At 31.1% G+C, this 25,124-nt stretch overlaps 1 protein-coding gene across 4 annotated transcripts; it reads left to right on the forward strand.

The window, feature by feature from the left end:
* The first annotated feature begins 3,460 nt into the window (after nucleotides 1-3,460).
* HEN2 (RNA helicase, ATP-dependent, SK12/DOB1 protein) lies at nucleotides 3,461-24,732 on the forward strand. Of its 4 annotated transcripts, none has more exons than XM_022897723.2 (17): nucleotides 3,461-3,576; nucleotides 3,885-4,930; nucleotides 6,363-6,677; nucleotides 6,811-6,915; nucleotides 7,002-7,070; nucleotides 7,333-7,500; nucleotides 7,577-7,648; nucleotides 7,721-7,837; nucleotides 13,529-13,735; nucleotides 13,820-13,978; nucleotides 17,407-17,496; nucleotides 17,651-17,743; nucleotides 20,958-21,111; nucleotides 22,072-22,220; nucleotides 22,313-22,408; nucleotides 22,708-22,800; nucleotides 24,274-24,732. In XM_022897723.2, exons 2-17 carry the CDS (start codon nucleotides 3,959-3,961, stop codon nucleotides 24,403-24,405), a joined length of 2,991 nt encoding a protein of 996 aa, XP_022753458.2. In that variant the 5' UTR covers nucleotides 3,461-3,576; nucleotides 3,885-3,958; the 3' UTR covers nucleotides 24,406-24,732. The 4 variants fall into 4 exon arrangements, with proteins under 4 accessions (XP_022753458.2, XP_022753461.2, XP_022753460.2 ...); XM_022897726.2 differs by having other exon boundaries at nucleotides 24,295-24,732; XM_022897725.2 differs by having other exon boundaries at nucleotides 3,945-4,930.
* The last annotated feature ends 392 nt before the right edge of the window (nucleotides 24,733-25,124 follow it).

The raw sequence follows: 25,124 nt of genomic DNA on the forward strand, positions 1-25,124 counted from the left end.
CCTAAAAAATAATTCTAAACTAATAAATAAGTGTTAACATAAAAAGATGAGAATAATTATAAAATTGGGATCATTTAATGTAAAATGTGTTAGAAGTATTACAATGTAAAAAGGTAAGAATAACTTTAAAGTTGGTGTTACTTGATGTAAAATGAGTTAGAAAGATCGTAACACCCTTATAAAGAGTTTTGATAATTCTAAACATAATAAAAGATAATAACAAGTATAAAAAATATTATTTTAATATAAACAATTAAGTTCGCAAAATAAAAGAATTATTATTACAAATAAAAAATAATTTTAAATAGAAAATAAGAGTTAACATAAAATAGTAAAAATAATCATAAAACTGATATTATTTAACATAAAATAGTTAGAAGTATTGTTATACCTTAAAAAAATTGTAACAATTCTAAACATAATGAACAGTAATAACAAATGTAAAAAAATATTTTTGAAACGTAATAAATTGGTAACATAAAAAAAATACTATTATAAATAAAAAATAATTTTAAACTAAAAAATAAGTGTTAATGTAAAAAGGTGAGAATAATTGTAAAATTAATATCATTTGGTGTAAAATATATTAGAAGTATCTTAATACCTTAAAAAAAGTTTTGATAATTTTAAATATAATAAAAGGTAAGAACAAACATGAAAGATTTTATTATAATTTAAATAATTAAGTTGATAATAAAAAAAATATTATTATAAATAAAAAATAATTCTAAACAAAAAAGATGTATTAACGTAAAAATGTGAGAATAATTGTAAAATTGGAATAATTTAGCATAAAGCATGTTAGAAGTATTGCAAGGTAAAAATGTAAGAATAGTTGTAAAATTAATGTTATTTGATGTAAATTGGATTAAAAATGTTATAACACTTTAACAAAGAGTTGTGATAATTTTAAATATAATAAAAAGCAAGAACAAGAATAAAAAAAATATTATTATAACATAAATAATACTTTTAGCAACATAAAAGAACTATTATTACAAATAAATAATAATTCTAAAAAAAAGTGTTAATATATAAAAGATGAGAGTAATCGTAAAATTGGTATTATTTGACATAAAATTGTTAGAAGTATTGTAATATCTTTAAGAAAAAATTATAATAATTTTAAAACTAACAAAAGGTAATAACAAATGTAAAAAGATATTATTATAATATAAGTAATTAAGTTGGTAATGTAAAAAAATTATTATTACAAATAAAAAATAATTTTAAACAAAAAATAAGAGTTAATATAAAACAGTGAGAGTAATCATAAAATTGATATTATTTGATTAATAAAAAATATAATAATTTTAAACATAATTAAAAGTAACAACAGACATGAAAAAAATTATTGAAATGTAATAAATTTATAACAAAAAAGTTAATATTATAAATAAAACTAATTCTAAACTAAAAGTAAGTGTTAAAGTAAAAAGGGTGAGAATAATAGTCAAATTGTTATAATTTAGTGTAAAATATATTTGAAGTATCGTAATACTTAAGAAAAAGTTGTGATAATTTTAAATATAGTAAAAGGTAAGAACAAATGTAAAAGATTTTATTGTAATTAAAATAATTAAATTGATAACATAAAAAAATATTATTATAAATAAAAAATAATTTTAAACCCTAAAATAATTATTAATGTAAAAAATATGGGAATAATCATAAAATTGATAAAATTTAACATAAAATATTTTAAAAGTGTCATAATTTAAAAATATAAAAATAGTCGTAAAATTGGTATCCTTTGGTATAAAATTAGTTAAAAGTGTTGTAACACCCTAAGAAAAAATTGTGATGATTTTAAACAAAATGCAAGGTAAGAATAAGTACAAAAAATATTATTATAACATAAATAAATTGATAAAATTTAACATAAAATGTTTTAAAAGTGTCGTAATTTAAAAATATAAAAATAGTCATAAAATTGATATCGTTTGGTATAAAATTAGTTAAAAGTATTATAATACTTTAAGAAAGAACTGTGATAATTTTAAACATAATGTAAGGTAAGAATAAATGTAAAAAATATTATTGTAATATAAATAAGTAACTTAACAGTGTAAAAGAATTATTATTATAAATAAAAAATAATTCTAAACCAAAAAAATAAGTGTTTATGTAAAAGATAAAAATAATAGTAAAATTAGTATAATTTCTCTTAAAATAGATTAGAAGTACCATAATATCCTAAAAAGAGTTGTGATAATTTTAAACGTAATAAAATATAAAAATAAACATAAAAAAGTACTATTATAAAGTCAATAATTAAGTTGACAAAGTAAAAAAATTATTATTATAAATAAAAATAATTTTGGACAAAAAAAGAGTGTTAATGTTAAAAAGTGAAAATAATAATAAAATTAGTATCATTTGACATAAAATATGTTATAACTATTGTAACATCTTAAGAAAGAGTTGTGATAATTTTAAATTTAATGAAATGTGAAAACACGTATAAAAAATATTCTAATATAAATAATTAAGTTAGTAACATAAAAGAATTATTATTATAAATAAAAAATAATTCAATCAAAGAATAAATGTTTATGTAAAAAAGTAAAAATAATCATAAAATTTACATGATTTGACATAAAGTATATTAGAAGTGTTATTATACCTTAAGAAAAAAGTTGTGATAATTTTAAACATAATAAACTATAAGAACAAGTATAAATATATATTATTATAAAATAAATAATTAAATTGGTAATGTAAAAAATTATTATTTATAAATAAAAAGTAATTTCAAACAAAAAAAAAGTGTTACCGTAAAAAAATGAATATAATCGTAAAATTAATATCATTATCGTAACACTTTAAGAAAAAATTATTGATAATTTTAAATAAAACAAAAAGTAAGAATAAGTGTAACAAAAAATTAAAATAAAATAGATAATTTACTTGAGAATGTAAAATAATTGATATTTTTAAATTAAAAGATTCTAAATAAAATATTGTTAACTTAAAAAGATGAGAATAATTAAAAATTTATATCATTAGGCATAAAATGGCTTGAAAATGTCTTATTCTGAAAAAATTTTAATAATTTTAAACGAAAAGATAAGAAAAATATAAAAATATATTATTAAATGTAATTAATTAAGTTAATTTTGTAAAAAAATTAATATTATAAAATTAAAAATATATTATTTTTTATTTGTAAATTAATAAATTAAATAAAATTATATATACTTTTTTTAATATTTACTTGTTAATCTGTTCTTCCATTTTTTCTTATTTTTTAAAAGATTATATTATTTTTACAATTTATTATAATATATTATAAGATATTATGATATACCTAAATTTAATGTCGATATATTGTTACCTTAGAAAAAAAAAAAAGAAAAATTTGCCAAATCTGTTGAAGTTTGGGCTGGACCTAGGTCCATAAATATTCAGAAGTGAAATTTTCCAATTGTTATACCGTAACAATAACAAGGGCTCGGTCGTGTTTCTCGTGGCCGATGGCTCATCCAAATTCTAAAAATTGAGTAAATCTGTGCGTCAAGTATCAAGTGCGAATCTGCTGCTGCCCCTGCTATTTTCACTCTCAACGTTCACGAGGTACGCAATCAAACACAACTTCCTCTTTGAAATAACCCTAATTTTTCTTTTTCTTCTTTTTTTCGAAACCTCTTGCTGAACTTGCTCTTCGAGTTTATTTATGTGGGAGAAAAAACTTGAGCTCTGGGATTATTTCAATTTTTTCTTTTAAAATATACTTTTCGTTACAGCTAAAGGTTGTTGTTTTGTGTAACTAGCATTATTACTACTTCAATTCTTTGCTTTTTTTTTTGTTTTATGATTTAGTAATTGTGTGATATTCTGTTCAATTTTGTTTTTGATGATAAAATTCCTGATTTATTTAGCAGAAAGAAAACGGCATAAATATTTTGGAAGGTTAAGTGACACTGGTATTTAATAATAATCAGAGTAAACCCTTAGAATGGAAGAAGAATCAGCTACACTAGGGAAACGTAAATCACCTGAGAAGGCAGATGTTACAGGGACCCCTAAGCAAGAATCTGCCTCCAGACGGAGAACTCTAGCTCGTACATGTGTGCACGAGGTTGCAGTTCCAAGTGGGTACATTTCAACTAAAGATGAATCGATTCATGGAACCCTCTCAAATCCTGTGTACAATGGGGAAATGGCTAAAACTTATAAGTTTGAGCTTGACCCATTTCAGCAAGTATCTGTGGCTTGCTTGGAAAGAAATGAGTCAGTTTTGGTCTCAGCACATACATCTGCAGGTAAAACTGCCGTTGCTGAGTACGCCATTGCAATGGCCTTTAGAGATAAGCAGAGGGTCATATATACTTCACCATTGAAAGCTTTGAGTAACCAGAAGTACAGGGAGCTGCATCAAGAGTTCCAAGATGTGGGGCTGATGACCGGTGATGTTACCTTATCACCTAATGCTAGTTGTCTGGTCATGACGACAGAGATTCTGAGAGGGATGCTTTATAGGGGTTCAGAGGTTTTGAAGGAGGTTGCATGGGTTATCTTTGATGAAATCCATTATATGAAAGACAGGGAAAGAGGGGTTGTTTGGGAAGAGAGTATAATATTTTTGCCACCAGCTATAAAAATGGTTTTTCTTTCAGCGACAATGTCCAATGCCACTGAGTTTGCGGAGTGGACTTGTCATTTACACAAACAGCCCTGCCATGTGGTGTACACAGATTTCCGGCCAACTCCGTTGCAGCATTATGTTTTCCCCATGGGTGGGAGTGGATTGTATCTTGTGGTTGATGAGAATGAGCATTTCAGGGAGGAAAACTTTATGAAGCTCCAGGATTCATTCATAAAGCAGAGACTGGGTGATTGGAACAATAGTGCAAACGGGAAAAGTAGTGGGAGAACTGCAAAAGGTGGGAGTGCTTCAGGGGGTTCTGACATATACAAAATTGTGAAGGTGTTGCTTCTTCTTTTAAATGCTGCTCTTCTTTGTGCTAAGCTGTGTTCTAGTATTTTTCAAAGTATGCTGGTCTCTTTTGTTTTCCTCTGGTTAATTATGTTTCCCAAGTTGTCTTCTCCTTTGATTCACTTTACTGGTAGGATTGAATATCTGAAGCTTTTATCTCTGAAATCTGAGACTTCAATAGTTTCTATTAGAAACACAATCAATTTTAGAATTGTGAAATGTGATTGAAAAAGAAAGAAGAGGAGTTTTCATGGGCATAACCGGAGGTTCTGCTTCATGCTTAGCAATCTTCTCAATTAGCATGCAACGTTTTTATTTTCTTGAGGATTTAAATTTGACACTGTAAACTATTTCTCTTCCTTTTCAAGCAAAATCTCCAAGTATAAAATGTTGCTTTTTTACATTAAAATATTAATTTCCATAAGATCTCTCCATTTAGAATGCCCAAAATGTTTTTAGTGGGAGGGTTGCTTCTGTTGATGCAGTTATAAGTAAGCTTATGGCTTAGTAATAATTTTATCAAACAATTTTTATCTTACCGGGTACCTGTACACTATAAGCAGCTGAGTCTTGTTCTCTTTATGTATCTTTTCATACAAAATAAAGTGTTTTGAACAGGGATCAAAATCAGGGTAGAGCATGGGTCCATTTGTAATGTTTGTCAATTTCTCATTAATTTGCTAGTGGATGATGGCCTTATCTTTCTTGATGCTTGTATGCTCACATTTATGGGCATAAATATGTAAACTATTAAATGGTTGCAGTAACTCATTAATGTAAAGGTAAAAATGGATGATGCAACATAGGTTTTAGCTGAGGGAAAATGGTTTCAATGGTTTTCAATGTTTTTATCCTGCAAGTATTAGTGGAGAGAATGAGAGAAATAAAGAAAAAGAGAAGTGGATATTTGGTTTTCAAGAATTGTGTATATGTTGAACATTTTTTTTTTAATCTATGTTATTAATTGTTTAGGATCTTCCAATACAAGAATGCCATGCCATATTATGAATGGTGAGAAAAGATCATATTATTGGGATGATGATGTGCTGAGAAGTTTCAAATCAAAATTCAGCAGTGCAAATCTCTTTACGTCATTCTTAAATCTATGGTTATTGAGGATATTGCCACTAATATGCAATTAACCTTATTTGTGGCTAACATCCTATCTCTCAACATTTAACTTGCACACCATGGATTGTGTGGTCTTGCCTGAATCATTCCTTCATTTAATCATAGTAAAAAGCAATCAGAATTAGTAATGGGAGTCAGACATTTTACGCAAGTGTGAGCAATGATAATATTAAATACTTAGACCTGGTCAATGAACTTTCGGCCATCTATACCAGGTCTTTTTTTTCTGCTATTGTGATCATATTTTATACATCATTAGTTAATGCTTGATTGTACTATTCCGGAATTTCAGATGATTATGGAACGGAAATTTCACCCAGTCATTGTTTTTAGCTTCAGTAGAAGAGAGTGTGAATATCATGCAATGTCTATGTCCAAGCTTGACTTTAATACACAGGAGGAAAAGAATGCTGTAGAAGAGGTTTTTCGGAATGCAGTACTCTGCTTGAATGAAGAAGATAGATGTTTGCCTGCTATTGAGTTAATGTTACCCCTGCTTATGAGAGGCATTGCTGTACATCATTCTGGTCTTCTTCCTGTTATCAAGGAATTGGTGGAGCTTCTTTTCCAGGAAGGCCTTATAAAGGCGCTTTTTGCCACTGAAACTGTAAGATCATCACAAGGCTCCTAACTCCTAACCAACTCTATTTCATTATATGTGCTTTATGTTATTGTTCATTATGTTTTTAACTCAAATATTAATGGTGAATATCTTCCATGATGAATTTTGTGTATTACAGTTTGCAATGGGTTTAAATATGCCTGCAAAAACTGTTGTATTTACTTCTGTTAAGAAGTGGGATGGTGATAGCCATCGTTATATTGGATCCGGTGAGTATATCCAGGTAAGTCAATATTTTGTTACCTTTCCTTTAAAGGAATTGATACTATTTAAAGTTGATGGTCATTTACTATGGCCTAAACCCTGTAGATGAGTGGAAGGGCGGGGCGCCGTGGCAAAGATGAACGTGGTATTTGTATCATTATGATTGATGAGCAGGTGATTGTTCAATTCTTTTAATGTGCATCTGAAGTCTGCAACTATTCATCACCATTTTACCAATTTTTAAAAGCCTTGCAAGATATAACTGTTTAATTTTGACCTTCCAGCATTTTATGTCGTCTGCTGCCTTTTTCACTGCAAATTGATATTTGTAGAATTACTTTCTTGTTGGAGTAGAATCTTGGCTAGCAGTGTATTATATTCTCTTGCTGTATGTTTTCAAAGCAGCAAAAAAAGTTTACATTGCTTCTTTTTATAGATGGAGATGAATACACTCAAGGACATGGTTTTGGGTAAACCAGCTCCTTTAGTCAGTACTTTCAGACTGAGTTACTATTCAATTTTGAATCTAATGAGCCGTGCGGAAGGCCAGATCTCTGCTGAGCATGTGATAAGGAATTCGTTCCACCAGTTTCAGTATGAGAAGGTCTCTGCTAAATCATTGTTCTGTTTATATGAGGATATGGTGCATGCAATAACATGTGGACCTTTGCTTGTTTCAGACCTTACCTGATATAGGGAAGAAGGTTTCAAGGCTGGAACAGGAAGCTGCCTTGCTAGATGCTTCAGGAGAGGTAATTACATTCCTTCTTTTAATGTGTTTTTACAATTTTTGTGCCAATTCAAACATTTATTTATATGTGCAGGCTGAAGTAGCTGAATATCATAAACTAAAACTTGAAATAGCCCAGTTAGAGAAGAAGTTGATGTCAGAAATTACTAGGCCTGAAAGAGTTCTTTATTATCTTGATCCTGGACGGCTGGTATGTGCACAATGTACTTGATGTTGAATATGTTGCACAGCTTTTATGTGTGTGTGTACATATATATATTTATATATATAAATACAGATATCTATATATTTATGTATATTCAAATATACTTTTGTTCCATAAATTTCCATAAAGTAATGCTCCAGATAACGTATTAGTCAAAAGTTTTGTAATTCAAACTGCCCATTTAGTTAATCACTTTTGATATTTCATTGGAAGTGCAGCTCCTGTGTGTGTAAGGTTATTATGCAACTCCTTTATAGACATGGGTTGCTTAATATTAAGTTAAACTCTCATTACCATTATTTGGTTGTCCATCTCTTTTAGGTCTGGCAGCAAAAAACAAAATCAGCTTGTCATTACTTCTTAGAGGCATATAATTATAATTCTTTGAACCATGCAAAAATATGCAATTAGAGCAGGAACTGAAGGAATGAGATTAGATCCTCATGCTCCCTTTCTGTTGGTGCCTGTGTAGGGAATCATTTCAAACATTTCATTTGCCCGAATTTTTTGAAACAGAAAATCTACCAACTTGTTTTGTGGTCTGTGGAAACACTGAGTGTATAGAAAACTTTTCTGTAGAATTATACAAGCATCATAGTTTTATATATAGCTAAGTAGAGGGTAAACTAGACAATCAAATCTTCCTAAATTTGATCCCTATAATTAAGGGATTGTCTATCCTAATTTTTTGTGTTTAATTCTAGGGATTCAATTTCTTAATTCTAGGAATACAAATATATATAGATTACAACCAGCTGTAACTTAGTATTTTCCCACACTCTCCCGCAAGCTGGTGAATAGGTGTTTTCCATTCCTAGCTTGGAAATAATTTCCTAAAATATTGTATTCCTAAGACCTATAGTTAACACATCTGCAAGTTGACCCTGTGTTGATACATACGGTGTGCAAATCAACCCGTTGTCTAGTTTCCCCTTTATGAAGTGTCAGTCTACTTCAATGTGTTTTGTTCTGTCATGTTGCACAGGATTGTGTGCAATGCTTATTGCAAACTTGTTATCACAATAGAGTCTTATTGGTCCATCCCACTTGAGCTTCAAGTCTTCTAGGATAATCTTTAACTATGGTAGTTCACAAATTTCTTGAGCCATTGCTCTAAACTCTACTTCAGCACTTGATCTTGCCACCACATTTTGTTTTTTACTCCTCCAAGTTACAAGATTACCACTTAGGAAAGTGCAATAGCTTGAGTTAAATCTTCTATCAGTTATTGAACTTGCATAATCAGCTTCTATATATGCCTCTAGTACCAGCCTCGAATTTCTTTTGAACAAAATACCTCTCCCAGGATTGGCCTTCAAAAAGTGTAGTACACGATAGACAGCTTGTAGGTGCGTTTCTTTAGGATTATGCATAAATTCATTTATCACATTCACAGCATATGGTGAGAGCTAACTAAGCCTTCCAACTAATATCTGGTACATCTCACTATCTACAGTAGCATCTTCAGTAGCTTTTCCAAGTTTATGATTAGGATCTATAGGGGTGCTTGTAGGTTTACATGCTAGCTTTCTAGTTTCCTTAAAAAGATCCATCACGTATTTTTGTTGTGAGATGACAATACCATATCGTGAGTGAGTTACTTCAATTCCTTGGAAGTACTTCAATCTCCCTAACTCTTTTATCTCAAATTCTCTAACCAAACATTGTTTTAGAGAGCCTTTCTCTTTTTTATCATCTCTGATTACAATTATATCATCAACATATACTAACAGAATTATGACTCTCCTTGAATTTGAGTGCTTGAAAAATAGTGCGATCCCCTTGACTCTACATATATCCCATTACTAGCATCAATTTGGCAAATCTCTTGAATTAGGCCCTAGGAGATTGTTTAAGGCCGGATAAAGCCTTTTTTAGCTTGCATACTTTGTTTTTCTCTAGATGACCTCCAAATCCAGGTTGAATCTTCATATGTATTTCTTCTTCCAAATCACCATGCAAAAAAGCATTCTTTACATCAAATTATTGAAGCTACCAATTGTAATTTGCAGCCAAGGATAACAAAATCCTAACTACATTCATCTTGGCAACTGGAGCAAAAGTTTTCTGATAGTCCACTCCATAAGTTTGAGTGTAGCCCTTAGGCACTAGCTTGGCCTTATACCTTTTAACAATACCATCCGCTTTGTATTTTACAGTTAAAACCCATTTACACCCAATTGGATTTTTTCCTTTAGCCAGCTCTACTAGTTCCCATGTCTTATTTTTCTCTAAGGCCTTCATTTCAATTTTCATGGCCTGTCGCCATTTCTCATTGGATAATGCCTTGGATAATGTAATTGGAATAGAAATAGTATTTAGGCATACAAGGAAATTTTTGTGGGATGCGAGAATTTTTCAAATGATATAAAATTAAAGATTGGGTATAGTGGATACTTAGTACATTCTCTTCTTCCTTTCCTAATGTCTATATGCAGGTTATAATCACTAGTTTTAGTTTTAGGAGATTCATTTTTATTTTGAGAAATAGAGTCAGAGACTGTAGTTACCTCATTTATAGAGTTAGGATGATGTTCTTGGACTTGCACCGGTTTAGGAGCTGTAACTTTCCTTCTTGAGTACGCCTGTATTTCTTTCATAGAATTTGAATCTGAACCATTCCAAACACATGTATTATTCTTAGTCACATCTTTTGTGTTTGGAATGATTCAGATTCAGTGTTTGACTTGGACTCAGAAGAACTAGGTTTGGACTTAGAAGAAATAATGGGTGAAAATGTTAAGGAGGATAAGTGAAACAGAAAGAAGTCTTTATCCTTATCTTCCATGAATGAAGTCTCTCATTGAAGATAAGGTTGAGTAAGAAATGGTTTACTTTCTTCAAAAGTGATATCAACAGACATATAGAATTTTTTGGTAGGAGGATGATAGCACTTATACCCTTTCTGAGTTGATGAATACCTCACAAAAATATACTTAATTGCTTTTGGATCCAACTTCCCTCTATTATGATTGTGAACATAAACAAATGATGTACAACCAAATATCCTAGGTGTGAGGTTGTTTGTGGTATTAAAGTTGGGATAGAATTGTGAGAGGAGTTTCATATGAGTTTTAAATCCCAAAACCTTTGAAGGTAACCTATTTATAATGTGTGTGGCAGTGAAAATAGCTTCCCTCTAGTGGGATTTGGGTATGTTTGCTTGAAAAAGTAAGGCTCCGGTTGTGGCTAGTAAATGGCTATTTTTCCCCTTTGCCGCTACATTTTGTTGTGGAGTATTAACATAAGATGACTCATGGATAATCTTCTCTTTTTGAAAATTGGTAGATAGATTTTGGTTGAAATAGTCTTTACCATTATCAAACCTAAATCTCTTGATTTTCACTCCAAATTGAGTTTGGATCATGTTTTGCAAGCTTAAAAACACACTATTCATATCTGATTTAGATTTAAGTAAAAAAATCCAAGAAACCTTGGTATAATCATCTATGAATGAAGCAAATCACCTTGCACTAGAAATATTAGGAATTGTAGAGGGACCCTATATGTCACTATGAATTAATTAAAAAGGAGTAGAACTTCTTTTATTGCTAACTAGAAAAGACACATTTCTATGCTTTGCAAGTTCACAAACATCACAATGAAAGTTTTCGACATTTAATTCTTTGAACAAAAAGGGAAACATGTTTTTCAAAGTTCCAAAAGAAGGATGTCCAAGATGAAAATGATAAAGCTAGATTTTGTTTTTATGGAGATTTTTTAGAAAGAAATGACAAAGGTAGACTATTCTTGATATTATTTGTGTTGTTTGATATCTCAAGATAGTATAGTTCGTCCATCTCTTTAGCGAGTCCAATCCTCTTCTCCGAACTTTGGTCCTAAAATTCACAATAGGAGGGATAAAAGTCACTTTGCAGTTTATATCTCTAGTAAGTTTTTGTATAGATATCAGATTAGTAGACAATTCAATAAACAATCCAGGAACATGAAAAACATTTTTAAGAACAAACGAGAGATTAATTTGAACATCTTTTAATCTTGCCATTGTAGGAAGTGAATTATATGCAACAACAATTTTCTTATTACTAGGACACATGGTATATGCACTAAACTTCTATAAGGAATGTGTCATGTGGTCTGTGACTCCTGAGTCAATGACCCAAGAACTCATAATAGACTTAACCAAGACATTTAATCCATAGGAAGCAAAAGCTTTACCTAAACTAGAGATCTTACGCAAAGAACATACCCTATTAGGCTTTTTAAGGGTTTTCAATAAGCTTCTCAGTTTCTCAATCTCTTCTCTATCCAACTCTCTTTGTTCTTGAGAGACTTTTGTAGTACTTTGATGGTTTTACCAGTTGTCACGTCCTCAAATTGGGTAATAGTGGCATATTTTGTTATCTCTGGTGTGGTTATCTGTCTCGGGACTGAAACGAGTCTTGATAGTAAAAATTTAATCAGAGACGCATTCTAGGCAATGAAGGGCAAAGAAGGAAAAAATAAGACTGTGAAAGACTTAACAGGATTTGGCTATGAAGGTTGAAAAATTTTTCTTCCCAAGAAAAGCCTAAAGTTTTGATACCATGTGTGGGGACCTGTAGTTAACTTACGAGGTATTATCCTATTTGACTCGAAAGTTTTACAGTTTTGTCCCACAAAAGGTGCCTTACAGATTTGGGTTTAGATTTTTACATATATATCATACCATATCCATGCATTCTTCCAATGTAGGATCAGGGGAGTCACAATCTCCCCCCCTTAAAGTTCGACATTCCTGTCAAACTGAGTCCAACCATGGGACCAATATCACACTGAATGTTGGGATTTAGAGGTGGCTCTTCACTGTGTAGCACTTAGTGGCTTCCACAATGTATCTTTGTAGAATCATACAAGCACCATAGGTTTATACAGCTAACTAGAGGGTAAACTAGAAAACTAAATCTTTCTAAATCTGATCTCTATAATTAAGGGATTGTCTATTCTAATTTTCTGTGCTTAATTCTAGGGATACAATTTCTTAATTCTAGGGATACAAATATATACAGATTACAATCAGCTGTAACTAAGTGTTTTCCCACATGGTCTTTATCACATCAAAATGAATTTTATTTGAATGCCATCCTGGAATTGAGTTGCTTTTGTTGGAACATTTCTTTTGATAGATTAATGAAGAATGCCATTATAGATTATATTATTTTAATATTTTGTAGTATTTTCCTGATTTTGGTTGCAACCCATAAATACTTTTAGGTTTTTTATTAAACATTCGGCAGAGTGCTTTGGATAGAAATTTTTTTCCTCTAATTAGATAAATAACTGTGTGCTTAATGGATGTTTATTTTAACTAAATGCATTAATTCATGTCTAGAATAATTTATTCTGCTTTCTCACAACTTATTTTAAGTTTTTCCAAATGCTTGGCAGTCTGTTTCCAGAAGAATGTTTTCATTATATATATATATATATATATATATATACACATCTTGCCTTTCCAGTTGAATTTTTTTCCTGTCCCAGTGATGTCTAGGTTTGGTTTAAATACATGGATTCATGCTTAAATATTTTAACTTGCATAAATTATCATGCTTTTAAGTGTTGGTATTGGATACACATCAATTGTTGGGTCACTTTATTGCACCTAACTTGGAGATATACAGTTAGATTTGTAACTTTGCAGTTTTTGATACTTGGATTCAACATTGCTTATTTCAGATCAAAGTAAGAGAAGGCAGTATAGACTGGGGCTGGGGAGTCGTAGTTAATGTTGTTAAAAGGCCCTCTGCAGTAGGTACATTGCCGGCACGTGGTGGTGGTTATATTGTGGATACATTACTTCATTGCTCTCCTGGTTCTAGTGAGAATGGTGCCCGACCAAAACCATGCCCACCCTGTCCTGGGGAGAAGGGTGAAATGCATGTGGTAAGTTGCCTCAGCCAAGTTAAAAAGCTAAACTTCAGTCTTGGTTATCTGAAGTTTCTGATCTCCAATTTGCATCTGTTTTAGGTTCCAGTCCAGTTGCCTCTTATTTCTGCACTAAGCAAAATCAGAATATCCATACCTCCTGATCTTCGGCCACCCGAAGCCAGGCAGAGTTTATTGCTTGCAGTGCAGGAGCTAGGAACTCGATTTCCACAAGGGCTTCCAAAACTTAATCCTGTTACGGTAACTATTCACGATATTAAGATATTGTGAGGTATTTTTTACTAGTAAAGCCAAGAGTGAGATAATGCTGAAAACTTTTTCCTTTTGGTTCATTTGCTTTGATAATTGGAACTCTTGCACTATTTGTTACTTTGTTCCATTTTATCATAGTCAAAATGTCTCATGTCTAAACTATTGGGCTGCACCTAGAGATACTCCATGCACCAACAGTTCTGCTGGAAAGAAAAAGACATAAAACTCCCTGGCAAATGTCAAAATAAATAACTAAAAACAACATAAATAGGCATCAAACAAATACCAATTGAAACTCCCAATACCATCACTAGACTCAAGAAATAAACCAATCATGTTGATCAACATCCTCCTTACCCAACCCTTCAGAACAATCTATTTTCTCTTAAGATTTGTTGAAATTTGACAGTCTTTGAACCAATCTATCTTGTTGAACTGCATCCAGAGTTCCCAAGGTCTGCCAATTGAACTTATGACCCATTATTCAGCAATAAATAAATCAGTAGAAGTTTCAATATGTTTTCATGTTAATCATATGATGGCAACATTAGCAAATGGGTCAGTGGTTTTCCATATCTTGTATTCAGACTTTCACTTATCAGCAAAGCAGGTGTACATGGATATGCAAAATCCATAACAGTTTGACTGCCTTGCTTCCTTCCTCTCATTTCATTCCTTTGGTTTGCCTCATAGTCTGTGCAGAATGCTCTGGATATAGGACAGATTATGTGAAGTCCACTGACTTAGGGTTCATGGTGGGCCAAGATTTGAAAATCAGTGATTAAGAGTTAATGGTTTATAGTTGGGGTAGTATTAGAGTTTAGAGATTGATTATGGTTAATTTAGTTGAGATTTGAGCTCAAAAATATGAAGGAAAGATTGCTGGAATTTTCTAGTTGCAGTAGAACTAGAATGAAACAAGTTTATGGGTGCCATTTTTGTGCTGCGTCCAGTGTAAACTGAAGCGTTGTTGCTGTAGGAAGAGAAAGAGGAGAAGAAATTTCCAACCACTTAATCATATGCTCTAAGAACTCAATAACTCAAATCTTGGTTAACAATAAACTCTAACAAATCTAGCTATACAAAGATATATATGCATACATATATATATATATATATATATATATAGGTATGTATGTATATGTATTTGTATGGGCGAATTCTAACTTGTCCTACTTGGACTAAGATTCCTGAAACTAATAGAATTAGAGAAGACCTGACTAATAGGAATTAAAGTCCAGAAGAAACCTCAAAATATTTTCTAAACTCAAAACAAGACCAGATGCAACATGTCTAAGGTTCATTTCATGAAACAAGAAATTATCAAAATGACCCTAGGGTGTGGGAATTGAGAATTTACAATTCTTCCTTTGTGTATCAAGATAACCCAAATTTATACGATAATCTCCTAAATTGCTAGTGCTTAATTATGTCTATGAAAAAAAAAAACTATCTTCTTTCATGGATGCATCCCCCCCCCTCTCCCCCCCAACAACATTGGAAAAAACTTGACCTTGAGTTTTGAAGTGTTGAAGTAGAAGAAACACCAAGTGTGCAAATCGAACTAACTTCATTAAACTTGAAACATTTCTCTGGAACCAAGATTGATAAGTAACAAATTTTCCTTCCTTTTCGTCTCATTAAGATTTTCCTTAGGTTCCGTAGAAATAGTGTTTTACACAGTTGACTTCTGTTTGGTAGCCTGGACAGCCAGAAACTTGAGTTTTTTATCCTCACCTGGTGCTAGAAAAGTTTCTTGAGTTCCAGATTGCAAGCTTTGACATTTTCATCTTCAATATTGATCTTGGCTTGCTCTGGGTGGCTGAATGGGGCTGGATTCTTCAGAAGTGGAAGGAGTAATCAGTTTAATGCTTGGGTAGTGTCTGATTTTGGGCTCAAATCAAAGGCCTTATCTCTCTATTCGTGACTGCATCTAAAATTACCTTGCCTGAGACAGCATTAGATAGCTTCTCAAGGTGGTCATTTATCTCATTCAAAGCGTTTTTCATTGTTATCGTATGAACACTTAATATATAAACTTCAGCTTTCAACCATGCAACATCCTTGACAGCTTCATGATCCTGATAAAATGCCTCAAAAATTTTGATGAAGTTTGAAACTTTGATGGAAGTTAAATATTGGTTACCATGGTTGCAGAATAAAATAGAGAAAAGATGGTTGTGGTGACAAAAGATGGACCTTCCACTCTGGTGGCAATTGATGTAGGGCATATTGAGAAAAGTCTGCCTTCTTGAGGTTTATGATGAGATAAGGCTGGAAAGTTAAGGAGTGGAGGTTTATGGTTTAAGGTTTGAATTAGGATTAGGGTTACGAATTAATTAGGTTTTAATTTAGTTGAGTTTTGATGTCAGAAGAGGCTTGAATGTCATGATAAGGTTGCTGGGATTTTTTTGGCAACATTAAAATAAGAAGGAAACAAGTTTATGAGTGTTGTTTTTGTACTGTAAACTCAGATCCATGGCATTGTACGGTAGAGAGACAAAGAAGAAATGAGAGAGGATATTTCCAATCATTTAATCAGAAGTTGTCCAAGAACTCTTGATAATTGAAGTTTTAATTATAGATCAACTCTAGCTACTCTAGCAATAGAAAGAGACATATATAGGTAGATATTAACCTGTCCTGCTTGGAGAATCATGTTACAATTAGGAAAGACTTGACTAACTAAAGAAAGCAATAAATGCCCTAATAATTTATCTAAACTCAAAATAACACCCAATGGACCATAACTAAGGCCCAGTTTGGGATTTTTAATTGAAATATTGTATCTTGTTTTGCATTGCATTTGCAGATCAAATTTGGTGATTGAGATGAAATGCAGTTGAATTGCAATGCCAAATGGGCCCTACAACTCATTCCACCTAAAAATGAAATTACCAGAATTCCTTTAGGATGCACTTTGCCTTATACAGTACAATGCCATATTCATGAAATATGGTCCCAAATTGCTAGTTCTAAAATTATTACAAATATGAAAATAACAAGGCATCTTGTTCCATGGCTGCATCATCTGTAGTAGCTATCGCTTAACAAGCATTACTGCAGATTTTGTCTCTATTCTATAATTTTCATCTGTTGTTTTTTTTTTTTTATCGCATAACAGTATCCTCTTTATTCTGTTTTTCCATGAGCATCATACATTTTGAGGAGTGGTAGCATTATATTTCAACAACAAGCTTTGAATTCTAAATTCATTTGTGTGAGAGAACCTTGGATAGGAATAAGTAATTAATTGCTGATTTAAATTGATTTACAGGACATGAAAATTGAAGATTTGGAAATTGTTGAGTGGTAGCATTATATTTCAACAACAAGCTTTAAATTCTAAATTCATTTGTGTGAGAGAACCTTGGATAGGAATAAGTAATTAATTGCTGATTTAAATTGATTTACAGGACATGAAAATTGAAGATTTGGAAATTGTTGAGTTGGTGAAACAAATTGAGGAACTCGAAAAGAAGTTGTTTGCTCATCCACTCCACAAGGTTTTTTTTTTTTATATTAATTAGAATTTGGCTTTTCTGTTTTTATTGTTTCAGTAGATAATATACCTGTACATATAATAATAGATACTAACTTATAGTGGTTTGAGGCAATCTATCTAGCCATTTTACTTATGATATTTGGTGCGTTTTGCAGTCTCAAGATGAGCATCAAATTAGATCTTTCCAGAGGAAGGCAGAAGTGAATCATGAGATTCAACAGCTCAAGTCAAAAATGCGTGATTCCCAGGTATTGCATTTGTGATTACCTCATTTATGTAGATCTGATATGACTTTGAAAAATGGATGATGCTTGTATTAGATTTGGCTTCAACAAATGTGAGTTTGTTTTGCTGAAAAAAAAAAATGAAAATCCTAAAACTCCTTCCGACATAGTTCACCATTTTCAATGCGATTTAACACTTTGCTGAATTGATACGTTTAAGTGTGTATATATATATATATTTGTAACAAATTGTTCTTTCACATAAAAGTTGTTATTCAAGTATCTATTTTCTACATCTCAATAATCAGTAAATGATCAGTTAGTCTATTTGAAAACTTTAATTGCTCTATAAATAAGAACTGAGAAGTGTTGATCATTTGATGAAAGCATAGTAATTAATTGAAGAAATGAACTGTTAACAATTAAAAAATAATATTAGGGAATAAAAAACTACTTAAATTAAATTGTTATGGAATCAAATAAAAGTATTAACTAAATAATAATAATATAAATAAATACCCCTGATTGAATGCCCACTTTTCATGTGTTAAAAATTTGAGGAATGGTGTATTTTGTCTCTTTACAACTTTTATTCCTCAAATGTCATAAAAGTTAGAGGAGCTCATCTAAAGTTGGTTTTTCAATGAAGGGCAACATTGGAGACACGTTTTCCAGTTTGAAAAAGTGGCATTATTCTGAAACATTGAGAAATAGTAAGATGGAAGGTTAAATGGAGGGCGTAATATTTAATTATTAAAAATACTATTTAATGTAGGGAAGGGATTTACTTACATCATTGTAAAACTAATTAGTTTTATACCCTTTACTAACCGTTAGATCAATATTAAATCTATGGCTGAGATTAATACATTCTTTTTACCTATCTTCCTTCTCTCTTTCCCTTTCACTATTCTTCTTAATTTTCTTTCTTTTTACTTCTTTCACAATTTCTTTGACTTCTTTTTCTTGGCTAATTTTTGTACAAAAATTAACCTTTCTAGAAGCCCAGAAACTAAGAGCAGTTGGATGGAGGATTAACCACCCAAATAGAATGTTTCATGAGATATCTAAAATTAACCCATTCATCCAATTGTGGAAAGTGAGTCTAATGTCAAACTTCCAATTTCTCTAAAGGAGTTGACCCCCATCAATTAGAGGGATGCTATGAGTAAATAATTGAATAAAAAGTTTCATGATCTGTTTTAATGTTCAAGTTGGATCTTATCATGAATTTTAGAAAATAAAAGAGATATCTAAGAAGTATAGGAAACAAGAAAAAAAAAGAGATGAGTTTAATCTTGATGAAAAGATGATGAGCATTAATTCTAAGATTAATGGGGTGGTGAATTACAAAATTGTTAAGAACCAATATGCTGTTAAAAGCAATAAAGACATAGAGAGAAGAAATGTGAAAAAGAAAGTGAGTGATGAGCTCTAAAAATAATGGTTCTATTAAGCTATTAGATTTATTCAAATCAACGGCTAATAAAAGTGGTAAAGCTAATTAAGTTTATAGTGGTGTAAATGGATCCCTCCCCTTTAATGTATTTTTTTAATTAATTAATTTTGTATTTTAATTATATTTGAATAGTTTTATTGTTATATTTCAAGTGTAGAAAGTGTATACAAATCTAAATATATTATATGCTTCTTCATTTTTGTTTTTGATGTAATTATAATTAGATTAGGCCATGCAATTTTTGTGTACTACAGTAACATTCTTAAAAATATATTTGATTGTAATTTTAATATAATTACATATTAGTTCATATAAAATAAGATTTTATGACTAATGTATTCTTTATAATTATTTTTATGTGATTGTATATTTAATATTTTAGTTGCAGATTGGTATATCTTTACATTTTTATATACTATTGATTTTTAAATAGTTAATATAGTTTACATGTATATCTTTATAAATTATTATAATCTTGTATCAAATTAATATTATTATAAATAAATATAATTTTTTTTTTATTTGAAACCCTGGAATAATGATGTTTTTCATAGATGGATGTATTCATCTACTTATGAACAATGTTAGAAATGGAAGCATTGTTTCTAAAACTATGTTGCTTTGACTCTTCATTTTTTAAAGTAATATTTTAGACATGTTCAACATGTCAAATTGACAAAGGTAGCAGGTCACCTTCCAAATAAAATGGAACCTTTAGTTTTGAACAATATTTTACATTGTCACTTTTACTCTAGATATGATTGGTGAAATAAAGTAAATAACTAAATTTGGAAACCTTTATTTTCTAATTTTTTATAAAATTGAAAAATAATTTTTAAGATACGATCAATTTTCTAGAAACTTGGATACAAGGGTTTCAAAATTTGGTTATAGGTCCTATTTTGTTCATTATTTTCAAGAGTAAAAGTGGAAATAAAAAAACTCTAAACAACTAAGTAGTCCAAAGGGTTTTCCTTAGAAAAACTAAATGCACCCATTTTGGATGTATACCTCTATTTAAACCCTATATTTAAAATTACTCTTGCATTTAATCAACATAATTGAAAACAATAGAAACAAAAAGAAATTGTTGATTCAAATGTTGTGAGCAATAATCTTTTGGGAAACAAAAGATGCTAGTAGACGTGTATTATATTGCCTTTTTCAAAAATTTTAATCTAAAACAGATAACACAAAAAAAATTTTTGCCAACTGAGACCTAAGATGTCATTTTTTAATGGATCCAACAGTTTTCAGCTGTAATTAGATATGCTGCGAATTTAGGGAGGAGGGTATTAATATGACTTTCTTTTAATTATGAAAGTTTTCTGTATTATTCTGAACCAGCAAATTTTGATGGACTTTTAAGTGTTGGTTTGATAGCTTAAACATTGTAATTGTGCAATGAACCGATACTAGAATGAGTACCTTCTCACACATTTCCTGGTTGGTCGATTAGATTAATTTATGTATGGTATGCGAAGCACATAATACATGTGATTTTATCTTTGCTAGAAGAAAGGAAAAAAAAAAAGTACATCTGATTTTAGAATAGCTTGAGTATCAAATCACCTTCTGTTTTCACATGCACAAATTTACTTTATGCTGGTTTTTTTTTTTTTTTTCCCCACGAGGGTGCACAGAAAGAGATATCATCTTTGAAGCTCTTTCTTGTTAGTAGTAGTAGCTTTAACGGTCTTTCAGTAGATCAGTAGAAACTTTATTAATTTTGTTCAATTGGTCCATGATTTTAGTTAAAGTTTCCTTTTCCTCTTGCAGCTTCAAAAATTCCGTGATGAACTTAAGAACCGTGCGAGGGTCCTGAAAAAGCTAGGCCATATTGATGCTGATGATGTTGTCCAGTTAAAGGGACGGGCAGCCTGTTTAATAGACACTGGAGATGAATTGCTTGTAACAGAACTGATGTTTAATGGTGAGTTTCAACTACCGTTGCCCAACCCATTTTGTAGTACATAGGATTTTATCTTATCTATTAAGGCCAGTTATTCCCCACCAGGTGGGCGAGGCCTTTCTAGAGATGCTAGCCTGGTCAGAATTTCGTTTAGAGAAGTGCTGCTAATGCAAACCTTATGAGTTGGTTTTTTAAAATGCAATCATACCTGTTATCATTGTAATGGCTTAGTTTCATCAAATTCTTTTTAAATTGAAATACTAGTTAAATTATCATAATTCTACTAGTAATTTAAAAAAATTTGCGCAGATGAGGTTCTTTCTTAGAAGAAAAATAAAAATGAAATTCCTTCATCCATCTATATTCATAAACTCCACTGCTTAATGTTAGTCCTTTCCATTTTTGAATTGTGCCAAGATTTGTCTATTTAAAAAGGGGGATGTTTACCTATTATTAAAATTGAATAAGCAATTGATTACTGATTTATAACCATAGCTATCCTTGGACTTTGTGCATGTTTCAAATCAGAGTAACACAATAGGATTGAGGAAATATTTCTCTGGAAATGCCTAACTGAAAAAAAAAAAAAAACAGCAAAAATTCAAAAGAGCAAATAAAATATGGTACACTAATGAGAAAAATATTAAATATGACTAAATTTTATATTATATAATCATATTGATTTTTTTTTTCAGATATTTACTGATAAGCTCAATAATTGATAACATAAAATTTATGAACTTTTTAATATTATAGGAGCTTAAATAAAACTTGCAATTCTTTGTTGAATTATCAAATATACTAATTAACTTGTAGAACATGCATCATTAAGGGGTTTTTCAATTTTTTAACATTATATGATTTTCATGGCTTGTCATTTTGTGGCTGAATGCAAGGTCAACTTTAGAGCTGATAAGGCAAATCTTTGCATCTATTTTTTTTTTTTCCTTGTGTTTAAAGTTTTTAACAAATTTTAATCAGGTACATTCAATGATCTTGATCATCACCAAGTAGCAGCCCTTGCAAGTTGTTTTATTCCGGTAGATAAATCAAGTGAACAAATACAGTTGAGGACAGAGATTGCTAAACCATTACATCAACTTCAAGAAAGTGCAAGGAGAATCGCAGAGGTTATTCATCTGTGAAGTTTTCTACTTTTCTTCATCTATGTTATTCACTTACCATAAATAAAATAATTAGAAAACTTTTGAAATGGTTGCAGATACAACATGAATGCAAATTGGATGTAAATGTAGATGAGTATGTGGAATCAACAGTGAGACCATTCTTGATGGATGTGATTTATTGTTGGTCTAAGGTTAGTGCTCTATGAAATTGGTTCTGCTATGAAAAGATTGCTGCTTCTATGTGTGTTCAAAGTTTGCTGCTGGATTCATTTTAAAATTAAGTTTTGAAATCTAATTCCACTATCTTCTTATCTGGTTGTCTATGTTTTCTTTCTTTCTCATGTGTTTTTATCAGATTTATTGTTCTGCTATTAGTATTGTTTATTCAGGTGTCCTTCTAGGGACTGCTCTGATTGGGCATGTTGTTTCTGTTTTTGGTTTCTTTTTAATCTACTATTATTTCAACTTATTTATTGATCGTTTTCCTCAGGGTGCAACTTTTGCAGAGGTAATACAGATGACTGATATATTTGAGGGTAGCATTATTAGGAGTGCTAGAAGGCTTGATGAGTTTTTGAACCAGGTAAATTGATCAGAAATTCCACTGTTTGTCTTCCGCCCCTTCCCACATTATCGTGATACACATGCTCTTCTGCTTTTGTTTTTTCGTTTTTGTCTGCTAGGATTTTTGGAAACACAGTTTTGGGAGTTTCTCTATGGATCCTTATTTCTTTATTTTCCTGTGTTTTCCAATATTCAATTGTTATGGCCATAGGTCTAGCAATTTTGGACACGCTTCAATAACATGAGACATAGTTAAGGGGGTTAGGGTTTTGAATAATTGTGTTATGTCACAATCATGTCAGTGCATTTTTGACCTGGAAATTTTTATCTTAGACAAGTCAACCTGCCTAACCAGTTTACAACCTGCTTAACTTGTTCAACTAATTATGCTGATCCTGTCAATGGATATAACTTCAATCCTCTAACCCGCTTATACACATTTAAATATAAGGTTATAAAGATTATTTTAAGCTTAACACAATTGTTTGAAGAATTGGAATTTAAAGTATTTTATTAGAAACGTAGGGATGGTAATGGTAATCAAATAAAAAAGGTTCTTTTTCTATACGCTGTTGGTAGAGTTATTTTATTTTATTTTATTTTATTTTAACTTTCACAAGTAGTGTTAAAAAACTATCATGTGTATATTTTTTATAATTATATTAGTTTTTTAATATATCCTAAAGGGTAACACTCTAACCCTGTTGGTGGAAACTATAAGTATCACGTAGTATATGAGATGATTATCCATAAAGAAAACCCTAGCATAGATACCTAGCTTTTGTCATATCTGAATTCTGAAAATCTAAGCAGCCGAACTGCTCCTTCCTCCAATATTTTCTCACGACCTCACCTCAAATTGAGTAGACCCATCTTATCTTTTCCTTCAACTGTCTCTCCCTCCACCATTCATTCCACCTTGATGTCCTTCTCTCACCCCTCACTGTTTCTTCCAACATCTCTTCCATTTCCTCATCTAAGTGTCTAAAGACTCTAAACGTCTTTTACCCTTTTTTTTTCTTCTTTTTTTTTTTTAATTTTAAGAGCATATATGGTTAATCAGCATCAAGATGTATGGTATAAAATGGTTTATCTCGATATTTTTGTTCATACAAATGTTTTCATATTTTAAAAATAATTTTATATCATATTAATAATGATTTTGTTGCCACTGACTTTCACTTTTATAATTTCAATTTTGATATTTGAATTTATTTTGATGCAAGTTTAAATGGGTTATGAGTTTCTTGTCGTGTAAACATGTTGTATCAAGTGGTGTCTTAGAACTTTTGTTAGGACCTGTTAAATAAACATGTTAGTCGTTCCATGCCATGGAATGTGTTTCATAAGCATGTTTCATGCCAAGGGTTCATATATCTGTTTGTTATGCTCCTATCTTGACACAACACAATTATAACTTGCAAACATGAATTGTGACCCCTAGGCATGGGTTTCTCAACTTAAAATACCTCTTGTTTGAATGTTTTACTAGAGATTTACTTATTGTACTCAGCTCCGTGCTGCCGCTCAAGCTGTTGGAGAAGTTGATTTGGAAAACAAGTTTGCTGCGGGAAGTGAAAGCCTACGGAGAGGTATCATGTTTGCGAACTCCCTTTATCTTTAAATGTGCTTTGTGCAGGCTCCTTGTGTTACGGAAGACAACCACCTGTGGGCATAAAGTTTTTGTTGGTCTTGTGCACTGTCATATGCTGACTTAATAGATTTCTCCTCTTTATCTTCTTAACTTTTATCGTGCCTCCTCATTCTTTAGCTTTTTAGTTTCTATTTAACGGACTGCAGTTATAAATTTTGTTCCATGACGATGTCGCTGCATATTTTTGTTAGATCAGATATGTAATAACTATACCCATGATATTGTTTTCTGTTCAAACGAAAATTTTGTGAATAGAAGGATTTTTTTTAATAAAATTAAAAAAGAATATTGCAGTAACTCTTCTGAGGGCAGAGGCTTTCTTGTTAAAATTGGTTGAATGGGTTTTGGTGAGATTACCTTTTATAGAATGCTGAAATGGTATAGCTGGATCATTTTGGTCGGTCGGACAATAAACACTGCATGCTTAGAAGGCTTGTGCTTGCTTCTGCTGAAGTACCTAAATTACTCAAGCCACCTAGTAATGCTATGACTTGGCCTTTATTTGATGATGTTTTTGGGCTTGGCACTTGTATGCATATTTGCTCATATTTGGGACATAACAGGATTGTTATTCTTTTCTTTTGTACTTTTAGTTTGGGAATGGGTGAATCGAGTCCATTTCAACATGACCACGTATCAATTAACTGAATCAAAGGCATGGGCGGATAATAGGATTAATAGGTGCATCC

The sequence above is a fragment of the Durio zibethinus genome, chromosome 15, assembly GCF_047325235.1.
Source record: "Durio zibethinus cultivar Kanyao isolate XHJ-2024 chromosome 15, ASM4732523v1, whole genome shotgun sequence".
Lineage (NCBI taxonomy): Eukaryota > Viridiplantae > Streptophyta > Magnoliopsida > Malvales > Malvaceae > Durio > Durio zibethinus.